At 37.6% G+C, this 20,050-nt stretch overlaps 1 protein-coding gene across 1 annotated transcript; it reads left to right on the top strand.

Moving 5' to 3' along the window:
- Positions 1–2,930: 2,930 nt before the first annotated feature.
- mamdc4 (MAM domain containing 4) lies at positions 2,931–19,999 on the top strand (the record flags this gene model as incomplete). Its single annotated transcript, XM_079834585.1, has 28 exons — positions 2,931–2,976; positions 5,826–5,921; positions 6,029–6,190; positions 7,095–7,220; positions 7,367–7,600; positions 8,637–8,762; positions 8,934–9,089; positions 9,648–9,748; positions 9,904–10,059; positions 10,174–10,264; positions 10,393–10,509; positions 11,739–11,843; positions 12,217–12,354; positions 12,438–12,577; positions 12,883–12,985; positions 13,113–13,217; positions 13,320–13,451; positions 13,602–13,729; positions 13,925–14,138; positions 14,324–14,461; positions 14,714–14,838; positions 14,991–15,081; positions 16,738–16,887; positions 17,015–17,140; positions 17,628–17,752; positions 17,847–17,946; positions 18,120–18,329; positions 19,854–19,999. 28 exons carry the CDS (start codon positions 2,931–2,933, stop codon positions 19,997–19,999), a joined length of 3,687 nt encoding a protein of 1,228 aa, XP_079690711.1.
- Positions 20,000–20,050: the final 51 nt, after the last annotated feature.

Here is a 20,050-nt window from a genome sequence, read left to right on the forward strand (position 1 = left end):
CTAGAAATGGTTTATAATCTGCTACTGTTAGTAAGACCAGAATGTGCTGTTCATTTTGGCTAAATAGTAACATTGTCAGGTAAAGTATCTGGTGTTGAGGCTAAAATAAACTGAGCTGTCTGTTCTGCATAAAAGGAGCTTTAAAGGAAGGATCTGGCACTCGTCTGGGGGTTAAAATGTAAAGTCCAGGTATTATCTCTATGTGGAATCAGGAGGGAGGGACGCAGGTGAAGTTCAGAACTTCATATGTGGCAGCAGCGCAGTGCTTTTGCTCGCTGTATGCTGAAGAAGACCTCTTGTTCTGTCTTCTGGTGTCAAAAGATGGCTACATGTCACTTGATTCTCCTTGCGTGTCTCATACTGAACGTCTGTCAGAGGGGTGAGATCTGGTGTTTTTGTTCTTTTGTTGTAAAAGCTTTTTGGTTGATGGCTTCAAGCATTGAATGCCATTTTGGTACATGTGTACCATTGAACATTAATGTGTGTGGGTGGGTGGGTTTATTTATATTTTTAGTCCTTTTGATTGTACATTTTGATGTCCAATATTTCTAATGATAATTTTAATATTTCTGTAAATAAACTAAAACAATTTTTTTAATTAATTTAAGTAGGAATGACAAACTTCCAAGTTGATTGTACTTAAAAAATTGAAGGCAGCAGATTTGTTTACAGAATACAAACTCCGGCATCTTACCTCATTGTTTTTCTGCATCTTATTAGAAATGTTGTTCTTGTATACATGAATGCGGCCTCATATCTGACACTTGTGTATCAGAGACCTTTGACTGCATATTATATGCGATTACTAAATAGACAGACCTTTGTGACGACCTGAACAGGAAGATTTATAAATTCATGTGGTTTTATTTCTTGTCTAAATTAGACTTTCAATTGCTTGCAGTGTAATTTAAACTGGCATTGGGTTAGATCTGTGTTTGTTTAAAGTGTTAGTTCACTCAAAAATGAAAATTCTGTCATTAATCACTCACCCTCATGTCGTTCCAAACCTGTAAGACCATTCATTTTCAGAACACAAATTAAGATATTTTTGATAAAACCAGAGAGCTCGCTATTTAATTAACACTTTCAAAGCCCAGAAAGGCCGGAAAGACATCATTAAAATAGTCCATGAGACTCCAGTGGTTCAACCTTAATTTTATGAAGCGACGAATAATTTTTGTGCGTAAAAACAAAACAAAAATAATGACTTTATTCCAAAATTGCTTCTCATCTGTGTCAGTCTCCTACACAGTTTATGTTGGCCAGCTCCTGCGTTAGCATCACACGCATGCGTCGTGTTCATATGAACAGACTCGGCCAATGGTAAGCCAGCGTTCTGGCGTAGCTCGGATGTAACTCAGAAGCTCCGCAATCTATTTACTACGTCAACAGCGTAGGAGACTTACAGACGTGAAGAAATTGTTGAATAAAGTCGTTATTTTTGTTTGTTTTTGCGCACAAAAAGTTATCGTCACTTCATAAAATTAAGGTTGAACCACTGGAGTAACATGGACTATTTAACAATACCTTTCTGGACCAAGTTGAAAGTGACGATTAAATTGCTGTCTAGGGAGGGGTCAGAGAGCTCTCGGATTTCATCAAAAATATCTTCATTTGTTCCAAAGATGAACTAAGGTCTTACGGGTTTGGAACGACATGAGGGTGAGGAATTAATGACACAATTTTCTTTTTTTGGGTGAACTAACCCTTTAATACTGTTCAAAAGTTTGGGATTAGAATTTTTTTTTATTGGGGGGTCATTAAGATTAATACTTGTGTTCTGCAAGGATACATTCTTTTTCACAGAATCCCGAAAAAAAAATGTATCATGGTTTCCACAAAAATATTAAGCAGCAAAATAGGATTCAATATTGATAATAAAAAGAACTGTTTCTTGAGCATTTCAGAAGGATCATGTGACACTGAAGGCTGGAGTAAAGATTCAGTTTTCAGTTTTGCCATCACAGGAATAAAACATGGAATATATTTGAACTCTTCTATAAAATTGTAATCATATTTCACAATCTTACTGTTTTTACTGTATTTCTGATCAAATCAATGCAGCCTCGGTGAGCATAAGAGACTTCTTTTAAAAACATTTACAAAATCGTTCCTTAAAACCTGCCCCAAACTTTTAAACGTTATCATGATTTCTGCACTTTTTTAGCTTTTTCATTATTAGTGCCGTAATAAACTCCCAGCAAAACACTCTTATATTTTCTTAATGTTTGCCGCTTTATATTTAATTATTTAAAACTATCAAGTAGAGTTGTTTCCTTTTTGTATATGATTATGTGTTTCATTTGATTTACATGGGTAATTGCTAAACGCTTTCACAGAGGTGGACAGTAACGAAGTACATTTACTTGAGTACTGTACTTAAGTGACTTTTTTGAGTATCTGTACTTTACTGAAGTATTATTTTTTAGGGAAACTTTTACTTTAACTTCACTACATTTGAAAGACAAATATCGTACTTTTTACTCCACTACATTTCTATCAAGGTCCTCGAAGTCAAAAGTCGTTTCTGTAGCAGCTTTGCAAGTCAGTGGATGATTTTTTTGAAGTTTTTTTTTTTTTTTTGCAAAATGTAAATGTCTGGGAGAAAGAGAATCATAGACATATGGATGAATCTGAAAAAGCATGATGAAAGAGCTCAGTTCAGTCTGTTTTTTTTCACGCGTACTGAATAGAGCTTTCTTTTGTGTTTTCGCACTTAAACAAACCAATACACGTCAAAATTTTCATTTTGGAAAGTATTCACGTAAACAAATTTGATTATGTCTTAAGTGAACGTAAACAGTTGGGGGAATATCGGATGTGTATCAGTGTGTAGGATTTGTGCATTCTGCCTTAGAGTGACAGCAGCTTTGTAAAAAGCTTTGTAACTTTTAAGTATTTAAATTAGTTCAAGGTAGTCGTATGCTAGCATGTCGAATGGAGAAGCACTGACTGGCTTAAACCACCATGGCAATGGTACAACAATAGCCTGGGAAAACCCAGACAACTTCCGGCAAATTTATATTTGCTCTGCAAGTAGTCTGGCAAAGAGCCCATTCAAACCCATTTCTAAGCCCCAGAAATCGAGGCACCAATCAGAAACGTTGAGGCGGGCTTTACACGATGACGACAGCGCAGACAGTGAAGCAGATTCTGTACACTGACTACAAAGATGGATGCAGCAGTGGAACATCACTATCAGCTATTGCGGCTGTTTTAAGCGATTTAAACTTTTCCATTCCGTTAAAACCAGAGCAAAGAACAACACAAGAAGCCTTCATATCTAAAAAAGATGTTATCGCTGTCTTACCGACTGGATTCGGAAAAAGTCTGATATACCAGCTTGCTTGTCTTAGCGAGAGCCCTCTGGTAGTGTTAATGTTGCACAAAATATAGTTTTAAGTCCTTTTCAGGCGAGAATGTAGTTGTTTTTAAAGCCAAAATCTGTGGTTTATTTATAAAGAGAGCGCCTTTTTGAAAATTTGATCTGCCGTTTTTGGAGTTGTGAGCTCCAGTGGACCAGCGGCGCTCAATTGCTCAACCCCACCGAGAAGCGCCTTTCCTCGGCCAGTCCTTCTGCCGTCTGCCGCTGGCTCTGATGTGAAGATATGATTCGTCTTGTGTAGATCTAACGGCTGATCTTTGCTCTCATTAATCTATAATTTGTTCCCTGACAGATCTTTTTGTCTGAGGGCAAAGTGAAGTTTCATAACTTTATATTTGTAAGCTATTAAACTTTACCGTTGTAGTCTCCTAGCGCTGACTTTCTTTGACTGAATTGCTTTATGTATTGTATAGCTTCTTATACCTTTTACTTATACTTTTAAAATGGATATTGATCACGCATTAGCATTTAACAAAAAGAGACTGGGTTTTGTTTTATGTCATATCTCATTGTATTACAGTGATAATCATAGGCTATGCACACATGATATTACATGTTTTTATTTTTTAATGTAAACGAAAAGAGGCCGGGTTTTTTAAATATTTCGTTTTGTTATATACATGCATTGAAGATAATATGCATTGCCTTCACTACATTTGTGTGGCTATAATATGTTTAATATTAACTATTACCGTCATCGGGAGTTCATTCTCCGGAGTCAAACTTGGTAAGTCACGGACGCAAGTTAGAAGTTCGCGTACAAAATATGTCATAAAACACCACTGCCTCATTTCATAATTTTTTTTTTTAAAAATTAAACATGTTAGCCACACACATGTGGTTCAGGCAAAGCGTAGTTAGGCCTACATTCATTATCTTATATATTTATAATAAAACGAAGTATAAAACACCCTGCCTCTTTTCGTTTACATTTTTAAAATAATTAAACATTAATATGTGGTTTAGGTAAGGTGACCAGATTTCTGAAATGGAAACCGGGGACATTTCCTATTTGAGAACACAAGTACAGACAAGTACGCATATTGAGAAACGGCCAGAGTCTCAGCTGTTTCTCCGTCGCTCTGCATACGTCATCTCCCTCATCGCTCTGATTGGTTTTAGGTCTATCCAATTGCGCCGAGAGGCATTTGAGCGACGCCCGTTGGTGACGCCCCTTTGGAAATGATTTGTCTATGAAGCTTTGCCAGACCATAACTCAGTTACTACTGAGAATGGTCTGGTTTTAACCAGGCTAGTACAACAATATACAACTTACAACAATGCAACAATAATAAAATAATGCATTGACATAAAAAAGGAAATTTACTTTTGATACTTAAGTACTTTTAAAAGCAAGTACTTCTGTACTTTTACTTAAGTAAAAATAGTTTTTACAACTTTCACTTGTAACAGAGTAATATTTGACCAGTGGTACTTTTACTTTCACTCGAGTAATGAAGTTGTGTACTTTGTCCACCTCTACGCTTTCATAATGTCTCTGTAATAGGGTGACCACCTGTCGCGCTTTGCGTTGTACCGCACAGCATTTTCACCCCTTGTCCCGCATGTCGCATATTGAGAAAATGTCCCGCATTTTCACCAGTCTTTTTATTTTTAATGATCATATTGAGAAAACATGCATGCGTTCTTTTGCCTTTTTAAGAAAGCATTTTATTTATTATTTTTGCGGCATTGTTTTTCACCTATATAGCGCTTCGTCAGAAGTAACATCCCGCCTTACACAAATACAAAAGCCATTTTTTAAACCATATCCAATGGTTGAAAAGAAAGGAGTAAACACGGTCACTAGTAGGTTGTGACGGCTGTCAACTAAAATCCAACTAAATAAATAATGAAACAAATAAAAAACATTAAATTAGTTAATCTTTATATATATATATATATATATATATATATATATATATATATATATATATATATATATATATATATATATATATATATATATATATATATATATATATATATATAAACTACAGCCCCCCCCAAAAAAAAATTATATATATTATATATGTAAAATATAAATAAAACAACTTCAAATTAGTTAATCTTATATATATATAAAGATTAACTAATTTAATGTTGTTTTATTTGTTTCATTATTTATTTAGTTGGATTTTAGTTGCACTTGGTCAGAACTGTTTCAAAAGTAGTTATCTGCATGATGCCTGCTGCCTTTGGGCTCAGTGATGTTGAATTTAAGATTATACAACAGTTTCAAGTTATGTTTTAGTGTTGCTAACATGTCCCACATTGTCCCACACAAACTTAGTAATCGTCCCACATTTGGTTTGTTTGATGGTGGTCACCCTACTCTGTAACCGTACAATAATAGCACTGTGATGGCTATGTTTTGGATTCTATACACGCAACTGTGAAAGGCCAATTATCTGTCTTCATCATTACTCATATTCGGCAGCTGACGCACTGGAGCGGGAGGACTGCGGCGCCTCCCAGGAAGACAGATGTGATTTTGTTTGTGACTGTAAAGACTGTAGTGACGAACAAGACTGTGGTAAGATACTGAACTTCTGTATATGTATACCTTCAGCAATCCGGTTAATGTATTTGTATGTGTCCTCCTTTTATTATTCATCTTCTCATTTATTGGTTGAATACCAGGTTATCGAGGACGAGAGTTTGTGTGTGATTTTGAGCATCATGGGAAGTGTGGATGGGCTGAAGCGTCAGGAGAATTTGGGTACATGTGGCAGAGACAGCAGAGCGGGAACACGCTCCCTGACAGTGGGCCGTCCTCCGACTACACCATTGGCACTTCCACAGGTAGCCTACATGACGATTCATCTCACCCTTCCTGCAGGAGCGGCGTATATTTATAATGCCTTTCCAAATCCAGTGATAGGTTTACTTGTGTTAATTAAAACGTCAACTAAACTGAATTCTATGCTGTTTCAATTCAGCTCATTGATTTTAGTTAGAAATGATTGGATGCATATAATAGTTTATATATATATATATATATATATATATATATATATATATATATATATATATATATATATATATATATATATATATATATATATATATATATATATATATATATATTGTTGTTGGTTTTGTCTTTTCAAAATTAGTATTTCTTTAATCAAATGTAGCCTAGGAGAATGTATAAAGGAAAATCTACACCACTGTTCAAAAGTTTGGGATCAGAAAGATTTAATTTAAGAAATTCTTATTTTTATTAATATAACCTACATCTATTCAGCAATGAGGAATTAAATGAATCAAAGAAAGATATTTTATAATGTTACAAACACCACACTTTTTTCATAAATTGAATATGGAAGCAGTCCACCCGAAGCTAGATATTTTACCTTATAACTTGTTAAATATGGATATTTTTCTTACACAACCCCATCAATTCACTTCAGAAGGCCTTTATTAAGCCACCAGAGCCGTGTGGATTACTTTTCTAATGGATGGATGCACTTTTTTGGGCTTCAAAATTTGGGCTGCCATTCACTGACACTATAATGCTTGGAAGAGCCAGGACATTTTTAATATAACTCTGATTGTATTCGTCATATACACTTAGGATGACTTGATCGTAAGTAAATCATTGGGTAATTTAAATTCTTTGGGTTAACTATCCCTTTAACAAATTAAATCTTATTGTTAAGTGTTATCAAGGTTTCTCTTCATGTAATGTTTCTATTTTTCTCAGGCTGGTTCATGGCAGTGACAGCAGTGACTTCAGATACTCCCAGAACTGCTGTGCTCGTGTCCCCTCAAATAAAACATTCATCTCCTACTTGTCGCCTTCGGCTCAGATACTTCATCTGGGACTCAGGTTCACACACATACTAACACATTCAAAACTGCATCAAATATGGACTAATTAACCTGAAGTGTAGAGTTAAATAAAGATTACTCAGAGGAAAGGGACACATTTAACACCTGTGAATTTGACTGTGTGTGTGTGTGTGTGTGTTTCAGGTCACACAGGGCTGGGTGACAGCCCTCTGTGGGGGTCAGTGTTGCAAACTGATGGCGAGGAAGCTTTGGTTTGGAGGCCAGAGAGCACCAGTGTCAGAGGCTGGAGGGAGGCCACCATCTACCTGGGCCGTATCCCGGTCCCTTTCCATATCCATCTTCATTCCAGACGCAGGGAAGGGAAGCAGGGAGATGTGTCAGTCGATCAGATGGAATTTCTAGATTGTGCCCTGCCGGGTAAGAAATGGAAAATCATTTTTTTACATTTACACAAGAAAAGCTTTATATATTTATTTATTCCTGAATATGCATTTCCATTTTAAAATTTCAGAAGGATTGATTTAATTTGTCAATGTCAATGTCACTTTTATTTCTATAGCAAAACTAAACACAACACCAGTTGACCAGTGTGCTTTACAACAATGTGCATAATCACATAATACAATACAATACATTATTTCAGTTTTTAGCCTAGATTTAAAAACAGATATGGACGGTGCAGATCTAATACTTAAGGCTAACGCATTCCACAGTCTGGGAGCAGCCACTGAAAATGCACGGTCACCCCTACTCTTCAGCTTTGATTTGGGAATACGTAGCAATCTCTGATTTGACGACCGGAGAGACATAGCTGGACGATGTTCTGTCTGTAAATTTCAAAATTGTCAAGCCATTTAAAGATTTAAAAACCAAGAGCAGAATTTTAAAATCAACATGGTATCGCAGAGAGCATAGCACTGGGGTAATGTGGTCCCGTTTTTTTGTACAAGTCAGATTTTGTCTAATGCATATAATAGTTTCAAAATGACAATTTATTTTCCATAAATTAATATTTTTTATTTAAATTTAGAGAATGTATAATGAAAAATCTACGGTAGCCTACTGTTCAGATTTAAAAAAAAGAAATTAATACTTTTAATTTGCAAAAGCGACAGTAAAGTCATTTAAAATGTCACAAAAGATTTCTATTTCATAAATGCTGTTCTTTTGAACTTTCTATAAACCTGAAAAAATGTATCACAGATTCCACAAAAATGTAATCAGCAAACCCGTTTTTTTGTTCATATGACTGTTATATTACTGTATTTTTTAATCAAAATAAATGCAGCCTATAGGTGAGCATAGGGTACTTTTATTTAAAAAAAATCTTTGTTTTATTTAAAATCCTTTTGCCTTAAACATCTTTTGTCTCCTCGCCTACAATTGGGCATCCACACTTTCGATGGATTACACCGTCAGTGATAAGGATGTTTGGATTCTCTCTCTCTTTCAGTTCCCCCTGAAAGTGGAACATGCGGTCCGGGTTTTGAGAAATGTAAACGGGGGGGATGTGTGGAGGACTATAAATGGTGTGATGGCACGGATGACTGTGGTGATGGAACGGATGAAGAGAACTGTGGTGACGGTGAGAGACCATGAATCTAGTGAGATAAATCGGTGATGTATTGATAATAAGATTTGTTACTCAATTCGTTTAGCCTTTAGTGCATTTGATTCTTGTGTTAGATCGCCCACTGCTGGTCTGGAGTCATGTGTGTTATATTGTTGTGTACTTACTTATCATGTACAGAGCAGAACATGAACTGTAACTTTGAGGATGATCTTTGTGGATGGGACCTACGGACGATATCATCCTTGAAATGGACAAGGACAAATCAAAAGAATATATCTCTTTCTGACCCTCTAAAAGGACCTGGTAGAGACCACTCAAATAATACTGTGACAGGTATGTGCATTCAATTGATTGGATAAAGACAATTATAATGTTACAAAAGATTTATGTTTACAATAAATTTATATTCATAAAATAATTCCCTATCACCGTTACACAAAATATTAAGCAACACAACTGTTTTCAAAATGTATAATAATAAGAAATGTCTATTGAGCACCAAATCAGCCTTCTAGAATGATTTCTGAAGGATCATGTCACACTGAAGACTGAAGCAATGATGCTGAAAATTCAGCTTTGCCATCACAGAAATACAATTTAAATCGTAATAATATTTCTCAATATTTTACTGTATTATATACATAATATAATGCATAATAGAGTTCTTTCAAAAACATAAAAAACCCACCCCAAACTTTTGAACGGTAGTCTATCAAAAAACTTTACTTAATTTGGAAACATTTTTATTTTATTTAAGTCAGTTTGAGAGTCATGTAAATGCAATTTAAAATGTATTTAAGTTATTGTTGTTTTAGTTTTTTTTTTTTAAATATAACACTGACGTGTGCATTGAAGTCTCAAAATAAGTGTCAATAAATAATTACTCTTCAGGACATTTCTTGTATGTAACCAAGCCGGACATCCTGACAATAGATTGGACATCTTTTCAAAGCCCTCCTTTGGAACCAACCAATGACACACACCCTTGTCGGGTATGTATATTGTACCAAATGCTTATGGGTGCAGTAGCATGACAAAAAAGGCACAACTTCAACTTAATGCACTCGTTTTTACCAGGATTATAACCACATAAGCTTATGGTTAAGGTTATGGCCTTACATTTTACACCCATTGTTCTTAATTACAGATGATAATGTACACGCATCAGTTTGGCCGAGTGTCGGGTGGACTCTCTGTGTTGGTAGCCGGGGCGCAGATTTATCCCGTGTGGGAACGTGGAGGTGCTCTCGGGGACTTGTGGGTAAAGACTGAGGTGGAGTTTGTCGTTAATACCACGTTCCAGGTACTTGAACTCATTGCTCCTCTGACGTCATCACTCTGATCACTGAAGTTTTCCGCTTTTTTATTACACTGCAGTCATAAATGTTGTCTAATGTATTGAACTTTCCCCAATCAGATACTATTTGTTGCGGCCATTCGAGACCATGCTTATGGAGGGATCGCTATTGATGATATAGTGCTGTCCCCTGAGTGCATCTTATCCAATGGTACTCTCTGGTTTTATGCCTGTCTATGTCGATTACACTCCACAACTCTGCCTTAGTCTACATATTTGTCTGAAAACGTATAAAACAATTCAATAAATTGTGTTTCTTTTTCATTTCCCTGCATACAGATGAAGTGCCCAGACCAGTTTTTCCAAGTCCTCCCGCTAAACCTTGCATAGAGGATAGTCTGAAAATCTGTGACTTTCATAAGGACTGTCCTGCTGGAGAAGACGAAGCTCAGTGTGGTGAGTATCCCCTATATGTAATGTGAAATACAATTTTGAGCATCACTACTCCAGTCTTCAGTGTCAAATGGTCCTTCAGAAATCATTCTAATATGATGATTTGCTGATGAAGAAACATTGATGATTATTATCAATGTTGAAAGCAGTTGTGTACATTTATTTTTAGGATTCTTTGATAAATAGAAAGTTCAAAAGAACAGTATTTATCTGAAAAAGAAAGCTTTTGTAACATTGTACTACCGTTCAAAAGGTTTAGGTCGGTAAGAATTCTTTTTTTGGGGGGGAAAGTACTTAAAGAAATTAAGTTTTTATTCAGTAAGGATGCATTAAATTGATCACGTGACAGTATAGACATTTATAATGTTGCAAAAGCTTACGTGCATAATTCAGATAAATGCTGTTCTTTTGAACTTTCTATTCATTTAATAATCCTGAAAACAATTGTACACAACTGTTTTCAACATTGATAATAATAATAGTTTCTCGAGCAGAAAATCGGCATATTAGAATGATTTCTGAAGGATCATGTGACTCTAAAGACTGGATTAATGATGCTGAAAATTGAGCTTTGAATCACAGAAATAAATTGCATTTTAAAATATATTCAAACAGTAAAAAGTTATATAAAAATAGAATTTTAATAATAATGAACAATTCTATATATAAAGTCAATTACATGTATTTATTTATTATTAATAAAGATTTTATAGATATTCGAGGTCAATAAGATTAAAAAAAATATATACTTTCATTCAGCAAGAACAGATGAAGGATCATGTGACGCTGGAGACTGGAGTTATGATGCTGAAAATTCAGCTTTGCCATCACAAGAATAAATTACATTTGAGAATATATTAAATTAGAAAAAAGAAATTGTAAAAATATTTCACATTAATACTGTTTTTCCTGTATTTTTTATCAAATAAGTGCAGCCTTGGTGAGTAGAAGAGACTTCTTTCAAAACCATTAAAAAATCTTAATGATTCCAAACTTTTGACTGGTAGTGTATATTAGGCATGTTAGTATTTTCACCAAAAAAATGGGTTTTAATCCAGTTATTTGTATATTTTGCTCTAGTGTGTCAACAGGAAATACGAGTTTACATTTATAAAAAATCATTTGGCTTAACCTTTTTTTAGTGAAAAGAAACAAACAAAATGTCCCTAAAACTTTTACACAGTATATCTTAATCACACATTTGAGGGTCTATGTTAATGTTGTGTACACAGGGGACTTCTCATATGAGAGGGGAAGCTCTGGCTGGACAGACACCAGTTTAGGGAGCCAGGCTTGGGAGCTAACAGTGGAGAATAATGACACCTTCTTCAACCAAGGTGAAAAAAAAAAAGATTTTATTATGATGGAATTAAGAAAATGCTATAATGTACTTTAATTTCTGTATTGTGTGTGTGTGTGTGTGTGTGTGTGTGTGTGTGTGTGTGTGTGTGTGTGTGTGTGTGTGTGTGTGTGTGTGTGTGTGTGTGTGTGTGTGTGTGTGTGTGTGTGTGTGTGTGTGTGTGTGTGTGTGTGTGTGTGTGTGTGTGTGTGTGTGTGTGTGTGTGTGTGTGTGTGTGTGTGTGTGTGTGTGTGTGTGTGTGTGTGTGTGTGTGTGTGTGTGTGTGTGTGTGTGTGTGTGTGTGTGTGTGTGTGTGTGTGTGTGTGTGTGTGTGTGTGTGTGTGTGTGTGTGTGTGTGTGTGTGTCATTAGAGGAGTTCCTGTTTGTGACCGGTGCTCCTGGGCAGCAGTTAAGTGAAGCCCAAACTCGTACCCCTCTCTTGGGTCCATCAGGTCCAGAGTGCACCCTTCAGTTCTCCTACAGTCTCAGTGGCAGTGACCCACACATAGGTAAAACACCTGCTGTAATAGACCCGTCTCTCCTCTGTTAGTTAGCGTGATGTTAGACTAAAATTCTCTTCCTCTCTCTGCAGATGATCTGGCAGTGTATGTTGTAGACAGTGTGTTAGGGACTCATCCTGTGCTTTGGAAGTTTGCTGGAAGGACCAATGAGATGGCAGGGACCTGGCTAAAGGAGGAAGTCTATGTTGGAGCAAGAGATAATCGCTTTCAGGTATGTATCTATCTATCTATCTATCTATCTATCTATCTATCTATCTATCTATCTATCTATCTATCTATCTATCTATCTATCTATCTATCTATCTATCTATCTATCTATCTATCTATCTGTCTGTCTGTCTGTCTGTCTGTCTGTCTGTCTGTCTGTCTGTCTGTCTGTCTGTCTGTCTGTCTGTCTGTCTGTCTGTCTGTCTGTCTGTCTGTCTGTCTGTCTGTCTGTCTGTCTGTCTGTCTGTCATATATATTTTCATCTATCTCTCTGTTTTTGTCTGTCTGTCTGTCTATTGTCTTTCTCAGTTTGAGTTCAGGGCCCGTGCTGAAGAGCTCTCCCCAAGTAACCAGATTGCAGTGAAGGATGTGTACTTTGTTCAGTGTTCTCCTCTGTTTATCCCCTCTGCTGGTGAGTGAATACAAATAATCAACATTATTTTACATGCTTTGTTTTCATTGTCTCTAAATGATTTTATTTTGTGTTTTTATTTGTATTCTTTCTTTGCATGATGCATCTATTGTTTTCCCTCTAACAGATGTATCATGTAATTTTGAGGTAAATTTGTGCGGGTGGTACCAGGACCAAACAGATAATTTTGACTGGAGGCTTCATAGCGGAATGGACCACACTGTCCATGTTGGTCAGGATACTTTTGATGTTGTTACATTTTGAGTGAATTATATTGTTATTTTATCATCATCATACAAAAATCTATCTTCACTCATCTCTCTCTCTTTCTCAGGTAGGAGTCTTGTGGTGGATATGTGGGACACTTCACTGCGAGGTCTTTCCGGACGTCTCCTCTCACTCAGACAGTATAGTTACACACAGCACTGTCTGTCCTTCTTCTACAAGCTCTATGGGCCAAACACAGGTGAATCAGAACACCCTATTCCCAGCTTCTCAACCATTGTGTGACCAGAATGTCCTACAGCTTCAATGAACAGCTTGTGCTGAGAAACTGACTTAAACTTTACACTTCATTACAATTTATTCGTTTCATCATTCTTCTTCTCTTTCCAAGGTGCTCTCAGTGTAAAGCTGCTATTTGCTGACGGCGCAGAAGAGCTGTTGTGGATGCGCAGTGGTGCCCATGGTAACGTCTGGCATGAGGGCCATTGCACCGTGCCTCCTCAGCTCACTTCTTTCCAGGTGCACACTAAAGTTGTTTACACGCCTAAAGCATAATTGTCAGCAAAAGCCCCACCAAAACACAATGACTCTGTAAATGGCCACATATTTTGGCTTATTATTAGTAAATAAACTGGTTCAAAAATATTTTATGACTGTGAAAAAGGATTTTTACTTATCCTCGTTTTTCATTAATTCTTCTTCCTGCTTATGTAGCTGGTGTTTGAGGCGACTCGCTCTGGTTTTGATGGTCAGTTGGCTTTAGATGATGTGGCGTTTGTGACGGGACCATGTTCTTTGCCCACTATGTGCTCATTTGAGAGTCAGACTTGTGGCTATACCAGTTCTGGAACAGCTGGGTGGATACACCAGAGCTGGGCATTACACAAAACGGGACCCGAGACCGACCACAGCCTGGAAACAGAAAAGGGTGAGGAAAAATTGAAAACGAAAGAAAATTGGGGAGAAGTCTGAGGGGAGAATTCGCTAAACTGACACAGCAGCAGTGTTTGCAGTCCAGATCGCAATCTTGCTTAACCTGTTTTTACATAAAGGTGAACTTACTAGCTATGTCCATCTATTTTTATTCTATTTTATATTGTATGTTGTGACTAGGGTTCTACATGCTGGCCCACAGCGGTGTGGATGTCCTTCCCAAGGGTAGTGTGACCACCTTGACCTCCCCTGTGCGCAGAGGTTTGGCTCATACCGAATGTGTACACTTCTGGTACCATACAGGAGGAGACAATCCAGGTAAGAGAACATTATCTCATATGTGTGTATGTATGTAACCGGTCCTACTCAACCCACTCCGAGCGGGACTCAAATCATGGTCTCTGGTGTGGGAGGCGGGCGCACTAACAAGAACGCTAAAGACCGCAGGCGCTAGTGAGCCTCTTGAGGCCAAGGGAGTGAGGTTTACACACACAGGTCTTACTGGACTATGTCCCTTACATGTACACACCTATTAATTTTCAAGTAAATACAGTATTTATACCCACACAGGCACGCTGAATGTCTATGTGAAGCAATCTGATGGAGACAGGATACAATTATTCTCCAGCAGCATCAGGCAGGGACAGGCCTGGCGTCATGGCCAAGGGAACATCAGCTGGCATGGGGACTGGCAGGTAAGTGATCTGTTGCCTGAGCTCATTTAGTAATGTAAATGAGATGCCAAGGTATCGCAATTACACCTGCTTTGTTAGCTTGTTGTGCTTAATAAATGGTCTGGGCGTGAGTCTGGATGTGTGTAAAGATTCTATGCATCTTTGTGATTCAGCTGCAGTTTGAGGTGAAGGGTGAAGGAGGCCTGTTCAGTTTTATTGCCATTGATGACATCACCTACTCGACCCACAGCTGCCCCACAACAGGTTTGAATTAAAACCAAAGTTAAAGTCAACATTCCTGATGGATAAAATCCACTCTCAATTTATTTTCTCATTGAATATAGGAAATAAAAAATGGGTTGTTTAAAATATATATATATATATATATACTCACCTAAAGGATTATTAGGAACACCTGTTCAATTTCTCATTAATGCAATTATCTAATCAACCAATCACATGGCAGTTGCTTCAATGCATTTAGGGGTGTGGTCCTGGTCAAGACAATCTCCTGAACTCCAAACTGAATGTCAGAATGGGAAAGAAAGGTGATTTAAGCAATTTTGAGCGTGGCATGGTTGTTGGTGCCAGACGGGCCGGTCTGAGTATTTCACAATCTGCTCAGTTACTGGGATTTTCACGCAAAACCATTTCTAGGGTTTACAAAGAATGGTGTGAAAAGGGAAAAACATCCAGTATGCGGCAGTCCTGTGGGCGATGCTAGAGGTCAGGGGAGAATGGGCCGACTGATTCAAGCTGATAGAAGAGCAACTTTGACTGAAATAACCACTCGTTACAACCGAGGTATGCAGCAAAGCATTTGTGAAGCCACAACACGCACAACCTTGAGGCGGATGGGCTACAAGAAGACCCCACCGGGTACCACTCATCTCCACTACAAATAGCAAAAAGAGGCTACAATTTGCACGAGCTCACCAAAGTTGAACAGTTGGAGACTGGAAAAATGTTGCCTGGTCTGATGAGTCTCGATTTCTGTTGAGGCATTCAGATGGTAGAGTCAGAATTTGGCGTAAACAGAATGAGAACATGGATCCATCATGCCTTGTTACCACTGTGCAGGCTGGTGGTGTAATGGTGTGGGGGATGTTTTCGTGGCACACTTTAGGCCCCTTAGTGCCAATTGGGCATTGTTTAAATGCCACGGCCTACCTGAGCATTGTTTCTGACCATGTCCATCCCTTTATGACCACCATGTACCCATCCTCTGATGGCTACTTCCAGCAGGATAATGCACCATGTCACAAAGCTCGAATCATTTCAAATTGGTTTCTTGAACATGACAATGAGTTCACTGTACTAAAATGGCCCCCACAGTCACCAGATCTCAACCCAATAGAGCATCTTTGGGATGTGGTGGAACGGGAGCTTCGTGCCTTGGATGTGCATCCCACAAATCTCCATCAACTGCAAGATGCTATCCTATCAATATGGGCCAACATTTCTAAAGAATTCTTTCAGCACCTTGTTGAATCAATGCCACGTAGAATTAAGGCAGTTCTGAAGGCGAAAGGGGGTCAAACACAGTATTAGTATGGTGTTCCTAATAATCCTTTAGGTGAGTGTACACTCTAAAAAAAAGGCTCGTAATCATAGGGGAACCTTTTTTAGTGCTATATAGCACCAATTTTGGTGCTTCAGTGGTTCTTCAGCGGTTCTTCAGAGGTGCTATATAGCACCTTAGTCAAAGAACCGGTGAAGAACCGCTGAAGAACCTCTGAAGAACCGCTGAAGAACCACTGAAGCACCAAAATTGGTGCTATATAGCACTAAAAAAGGTTCCCCTATGATTACGAGCCAAGAACCATTTTTGGTGCAATATAGAACCTTTTTTTTTTTAGAGTGTATATATATATATATCCTCTTTTTTCATGTTTGTTTGTGTTTTTGTGTGCATTTCAGATAGCGTCTGTGATTTCGAGAAAGGTTTGTGTGGTTGGTCCAACACTCAACAACCATCTGTAGACTGGTTAGACTGGGACCTGACCAGTGTGCAAGCTGAGATGTTCTACAGCACACCACCATATGACCACACACTGCACACAGAAGAAGGTGATTTATGCGCTTTACGCTTATAATAAACCGTGTTTGTTGCTATGTAGAGAATGTAAATACTCATTGTCACCGGCTCATTTATTTTGAGGAAGTGGATGTAATTTAGTCTCTTTTATAATTCTAGGACACTTCCTGGTCCTTCCTAACTCCAAGCGGGACACCGCTACCCAGAATGCCTGGCTGCTGAGCCCTCACCTGGCACCAACCAAAGGAACCTGCCTGAGCTTTTGGGTTTATCAACCAACCATATGTATGCCACATCTATATCACCTAATGATCAGTTTTAGTTTTACTAAAATTACCTCAGTTATTAGTCTTTGATAAGTAAAAATTAGTATGTCAGCAAAATCAGTATATTAGAATGATTTCTGAAGGATCATGTGACACTGAAGAAGACTAATGTAATGAAGCTTTATCATCACTGGAATAAATTACCTTTTAAACTAATATTAAAATAGAAAACAGTTATTTTAAAATGTAATAATATTTCACAATATTACTGCTTTTACTGTATTTTGGATCAAATAATGCAGCCTTGGTGAGCATAAGAGACTTCTTTCCAAAACATAAATGCCAGTGTAGCATAACATATCTATCAAAAGTCGTCTGGCAATTTTACACCTTATTTGATCCAAATTTTCCTTAAAACTAGCATCCAGCTATTACATATTATGTAAAATGCCTTGCAAGTTGCTTTGGATAAAAAATAATTCTTTATATTTTGCTTTCTTCTGAAGATGACAGCAAACTCAGAGTATGGAGGCTGTCTAAAGAATCCAAACATGAATTGCTGACGCTGCATGAGGGAGGTGGAAACTGGAACTACTTTAGTGTCAATATCACCTCAGAAACCGAGTACCAGGTGACCAAACCCTACTTTATTCTATGTTCTTATTGGTTCTGCATGAATTTGAGTGTGATTTTACTGATTGTGTGTGTGATTTAATGGGAGGCAGATTGTACTAGAGGGATTTAAAGGAGAGAAGGGTGTTCTTGCCCTGGATGACATCCGGTACACAGTCGGGGTGAACTGCGCTAGGCAGAAGACAGACCAAAGTAAGAGTTCTTCATCTAGCAAGAATTGTTAAAAACGTTTGTAATTCAGATCCTTTGTGTTCTTGTTACCATTGTACCTATAATTATGTGTGAATTGGAAAGAGATTGGTGTTAAAACCTTATATATATATATATAGTCATGCAAGAAAATCATGACATCTTTATATTTTCAGCCTCATCATCTAACAACAGAGGAACCATTGTGGCCTCTGTTGTATGCGTCATTCTGCTCTTAGTGATTCTTGCTGCCCTGCTGGTGTTCTACCTGAAGAAAAAAAGGAAGGCCAATGCCGTAATAGAGGCTTCAAACAGATCTCAAATAAGCTGCGCTAGCTTTGGAAATGAACTGTATGATTTTGGAGATACTGTAAGTTTACCTGGCTGTACATGGTCTTGTTTTGTGTAAAAACTTTAAAGGGTACATAACACACAGAGTTTCTGCCAGTCTCATGTTAATCTTGAGTACATATAGAGTAGTAATGCATCCTTCATATCTCTGAAGAGTGTTTGGTTTTATCATATTTATAAAAGAAAGATACGCTGTACCGATTCTTTCCGAAAACAGCCGAGCTCGTGCTGGTGTGCAGTGGGCGGAGCTAAAGAGTCAAACACAGACACAAAATACATCATGGCATTATTGCTGGATCGCTTTCGATTCACTATACGTTCGTGTTGTTTACAATATATGCATTTACACACCGATTGCCAACAAAACACAGACATTTGATGCAGTTTCACTCACCGCCTGCAGTTTCGACTCATGACCGGGAACAAACAAACACACTTGGAGTGCACAACTCCGTTGCTGCTTTGGAAAAACAAACTGCATCCACTGTTTCCTTAGCGCTGGGTTATTTGGGAAGCTTAGGTTACAAGGTTATCTTTCCCTTACAACCAAAAACACACTTCTTTAGTGACATTGTTGATTTCGTAGTCTAAAAACAAAATGACAGCGCTGCCGACGGCTTCCGTAACCCGAACGAAGCTCGTTGAAGGGCGCGCTCTTGCTCTCGCTCTGGTTTATGTCCCATACAAGCAATTCCGCCCTTTATGCCGTCATACAGTGCCATACTCAAAAATGTTTTTTTTCAAATATCTGTGTATTTGGCACAGAAATACTCCACCATACGTCCTACTAGTTTTTGTTAATTTTGTCCATGTTTAGCATGAGAATCCAACTCTTTTTTTAACAGTGTAAATAAGTCAGAATGCATGAAATAGCATTAGACCCCCCCCCCCCTTTAAACTGAAAAAAAAAAGGAAAATTCATACATTATTTACTATGGAAGCTTGCTTCCGTCACTGAATAAAAAATAAAAAGGTAATTTTGACTTTTTTAATCTCACAATTTTATCTTTTTTTTCTTGTAGTTTCTCAGAATTGCATGATATAAAGTCGCAAATGCATGTCATAAAGTCAGAATTGAGTCAAAAAAAGTATGTTTTTTTTCCTTAGAATTGGAAATAATAACTCAGAATTGCGTAATTCTGAGGAAAGAAGATATACTGTATATTCGCAATTGCAAGAAAAAAAGTCGTAATTATCTTTTTATTTATTTTTTATTCCGAGGCGGAAACAAGCTTCCATATTTTACTCACCTCTTAAATTCCTTTCTGTTGTGGAACACAAAGGGATACATTTTAAATGTATGTATCATACCCAGACACTTATGGCTTAAAGGCTTCGGAAGTCATATGGATACTTTTATGGTGCTTTTGCATCATTTTTGAAGCTTGAAAGCTTCTGTCCCCATTATTGTAATTGCATGGAAAAGAACAACCAGTAAATTCTTCAAAATTTCACGTTTTGGATTCCACAGATTAACAAAAGTCATATGGGTTTACTGTAATCTCGAATAATAAACTGCGTAATGTTTAAATCTCTTTTTGTGTGTTTGCTGGTTACAGCATCGTCCGGAGGAGGTACATGGGAATGCAGGGCCGTAGAAGGTTATTGTGGTGACTACGCTACACCGGCAGCCTTCAAGCAAAACAGTCGACACCACAGCAGGAGAACTGCTTGTGTCACCATGGCAGGACTATCCCAGTCATAACACATGCAAAAATCCACCCAACATTCCAACACTGATGCAAACCAAAAGATA

The sequence above is a fragment of the Gobio gobio genome, assembly GCF_949357685.1.
Source record: "Gobio gobio genome assembly, chromosome: 14".
Taxonomy (NCBI): domain Eukaryota; kingdom Metazoa; phylum Chordata; class Actinopteri; order Cypriniformes; family Gobionidae; genus Gobio; species Gobio gobio.